The 2,962-nt window shown below is 38.7% G+C and overlaps 1 protein-coding gene across 1 annotated transcript in view; it reads right to left on the bottom strand.

The window, feature by feature from the left end:
• Nucleotides 1–708: 708 nt before the first annotated feature.
• Nucleotides 709–2,962, bottom strand: part of LOC110777779 (serine/threonine-protein kinase D6PK) — a 2,613-nt gene continuing 359 nt past the window's right edge. The window contains exons 1-2 of the mRNA XM_021982366.2: nt 2,214–2,962; nt 709–1,677 (exon numbers count right to left, since the gene is read on the bottom strand). The exon at nt 2,214–2,962 is cut by the window's right edge and continues 359 nt beyond it. Of these exons, the coding sequence (XP_021838058.1) occupies nt 798–1,677; nt 2,214–2,914 (1,581 nt within the window). The 5' untranslated portion in view covers nt 2,915–2,962 and the 3' untranslated portion in view covers nt 709–797. The remainder of the gene's footprint in view (nt 1,678–2,213) is intronic.

Here is a 2,962-nt window from a genome sequence, read left to right as displayed (position 1 = left end):
TGTTTATTGATAAAGTATAAATAAAAGTGGAGGTGGTGATTGAAAAGTGGGAAAAGTGTAGAATGTGTAAGAAAAGGTAATAATGATGTATAGAAAAGTGAGAAAAGTGTATGGAAAAGTGGGAAAAGTGTATAGAAAAGTGGGAAAGGTGTATGTCCAAAAACGGAAAGTGGACACATAAAAGGGAACGCCATAAATGGGAACTGGACACGTATTTAGGAACGGAGGGAGTATGATTTAAGAAAAATACATCGTTCAAACCCTTGGGATACATGTAGGGATTTTTGAAAATTTGACACAGAAAATTCACGGTAAAAAAGAGAAATTAAACTGCCATTTGCATGGAATTTTCATAATGTGTAGTCCATTTCAATAGTTCCCTCTAAAAGTGAAGATTCATGCTGGCCAAATAACAGGGAAATTGGGCCCACTCTCTTCCTACCCTGTTCGAGGCAAATCGTGAAAAAAGAAATTCTTTTGTGCAAATATGGCTTATTACAGCAGTGAATTGAAAGACAAATCATAAAAAAGCTGTGCCTTTTCTTAAGTAGCTGTAAAAAGAGAATGACACTCAGATATATGAGTTTGAATCCCATCATATATTCCAACAATAAATAAAATAATTTGTAGTCCGTACCATAATAAGCCAAGGATACTAGCATAGTATTGAAACTATACAGACAAAGATTAGCATGGCATACTGTTGCGGGAAACAAAAAAGGCTAAATTTCATTGATGAAAAAATGTATACACAAATGGCATTTATATAAATCCTAACTAAAAAGTTGAGAGAAAATTCAGAAAAACTCGAAGTCTAAGTAAGGACCAGAAGACCTGTCTGAGTCAGATGCTCCTTGTTTTTCACTAGGCGGTTCTGATGATGTTTTGGATGTGTGATTGTAGATTGTGAGGTCGGTAGGTTTGGGGATTTCTGGAGGGGTACTACCACGAATTAGAGCCCAGTTGACACTTTCGAAGAATGGGTGTTGTTTGATCTCAGTTGCACCTCTTTTGAATCCCAATCTCTTTTGAGGGTCTTTTACTAACAAGCCTCTGATCAAATCTTTAGCAGCAAAACTAGCTGGTGAACCCTCGGGAAACTTGAGGGACTGTCCAACTACATTGAACAATGTTTCACGGTTTCCATTGCCTTTGAATGGTGTCTTTCCATGAAGTAACTCGTACAAGAATATACCAAATGTCCACCAATCCACAGCACTCCCATGACCGTCACCTCTTATTATTTCAGGAGCTAAGTACTCATGTGTTCCAACAAACGACATGGAACGAGCATTGGTAGGTTCTGCAATAAGAATTGGGAGTGAGGATGTATTTGTGAAATTGAACTTTTCTCTTTTAACCTTACTAGACTTGGAGTTGAAAAGGCGCGGCCTGAAACAGGAAGGCTGCAAGCAAGAGGGCTCAACACAAACAGGTAGTTTGCAAGCCGGTTCAATGCATCGTGGTTCAATGCAGTAAGATGAGTTTGTACAGTTGGGCTGATAACTTCCCTTAACAAGAGTGGGATTTACACAACACCTTAACGACAGGTCAAAATCCGAAAGCATGATATGCCCATCTTCCCTCACCAGTACATTTTCCGGTTTTAAGTCCCTATACACTACACCCATCATGTGTAGATATTCAAGGGCAAGAAGCACCTCAGATGCATAAAACCTGCAAGAATTGCCAAACCAACCCATTAAGATTTCGTTCTTTTCACCTGAAATTCGCTTCTCATAACTCATTCAAAGGACTAACCATAGACTCAACAGATTCAAGGGTTTCCCCACATCAATTAAGATTGTCAACTAACATGATAACATAGATGCATAAAGGGTCAAATTTTGAAGAACGTCATGTCTTGACCGTATTGTATTAATCATTCCATCATTTTAAAGTAGAGTCCCACAAAACAAGTGGGGAGAAAATTTGCTCACAAAACAAGCTAAATCTTTTCATGAAGTGACATTTTTCAAGTAATTTTCTTAGAGAAGGATGTTCCCTTATTTACATCCCAAAGTACCTTAAATTAACAACATTGGCTCCCACAAACCCACACTGCCAAAACATTATCATCAAATGCAACACCAATTAGCGCTCCTAATCAACACTATACTATTTCGATTCCAAACATTGTACGACTCGAAATAATTAACAACCATTGGGGATGCTTAATGATCGTAAACAAAAAAAATTAAAAGATAACGAACCTTGATGCCTGCTCGGAAAAGTGCTTGTTTGGTTGACGTTGTCGGAGAATATGAAGATCACCACCATTACAGAACTCCATAAGCAAACAAGAGAACTTATCGGTTTCGAAATGCGAATAAAGGGTAGGAAGGAAAGGATGATCCAACAGACCAAGAATGTCTTTCTCAGTTTGAGCTCTCTGCAACTTCTTCCTCCCAGCTAACATCCCTTTATCCATCACCTTCATAGCAAACAAACAACCCATTCCTCTAAGTTCAGCCAAATATACACTCCCAATATCACCAAAACCCAACTTCTTTAATAACCTAAAATGTGATAATCCTAACTCACCATCTTTACCACCTTTAACACATTGGATTGCCTCCCATCTTATGTCATTCCCCTTATGCGGCTTATTCGGGCAACTACTCCGAAAACTACTACTCGCATCGTTGGTGTTGTCGACACCATTGCTACTATTACTCAAGCTCGAACTCGCACTTTTCTCACTCTCACCATTTTCAACCAATTTAAGCAAACACCCAATATTTGGTGGCTTAGAAGACCCACCAACATCAGACCCAGATGCAGTAGTACTACTACATGGACTTAAACTGACACTAAGACTAACACTAACACTATCTTTTACAGTTAGATCTTGAAATAAACTGTTCATAGATTCAGTCTCGAGATCAGACCGTTGTTTCCGGGGCTTATTCATGGTTGCAAGGAAGGTGTTCGACGAAATGCGTCAATGAAGAAAATGTGG

Source organism: Spinacia oleracea, chromosome 1 (genome assembly GCF_020520425.1).
Source record: "Spinacia oleracea cultivar Varoflay chromosome 1, BTI_SOV_V1, whole genome shotgun sequence".
Taxonomy (NCBI): domain Eukaryota; kingdom Viridiplantae; phylum Streptophyta; class Magnoliopsida; order Caryophyllales; family Amaranthaceae; genus Spinacia; species Spinacia oleracea.
The sequence above is the reverse complement of the archived record's forward strand: the minus strand, read 5'-3'. Positions and strand labels throughout refer to the sequence as shown.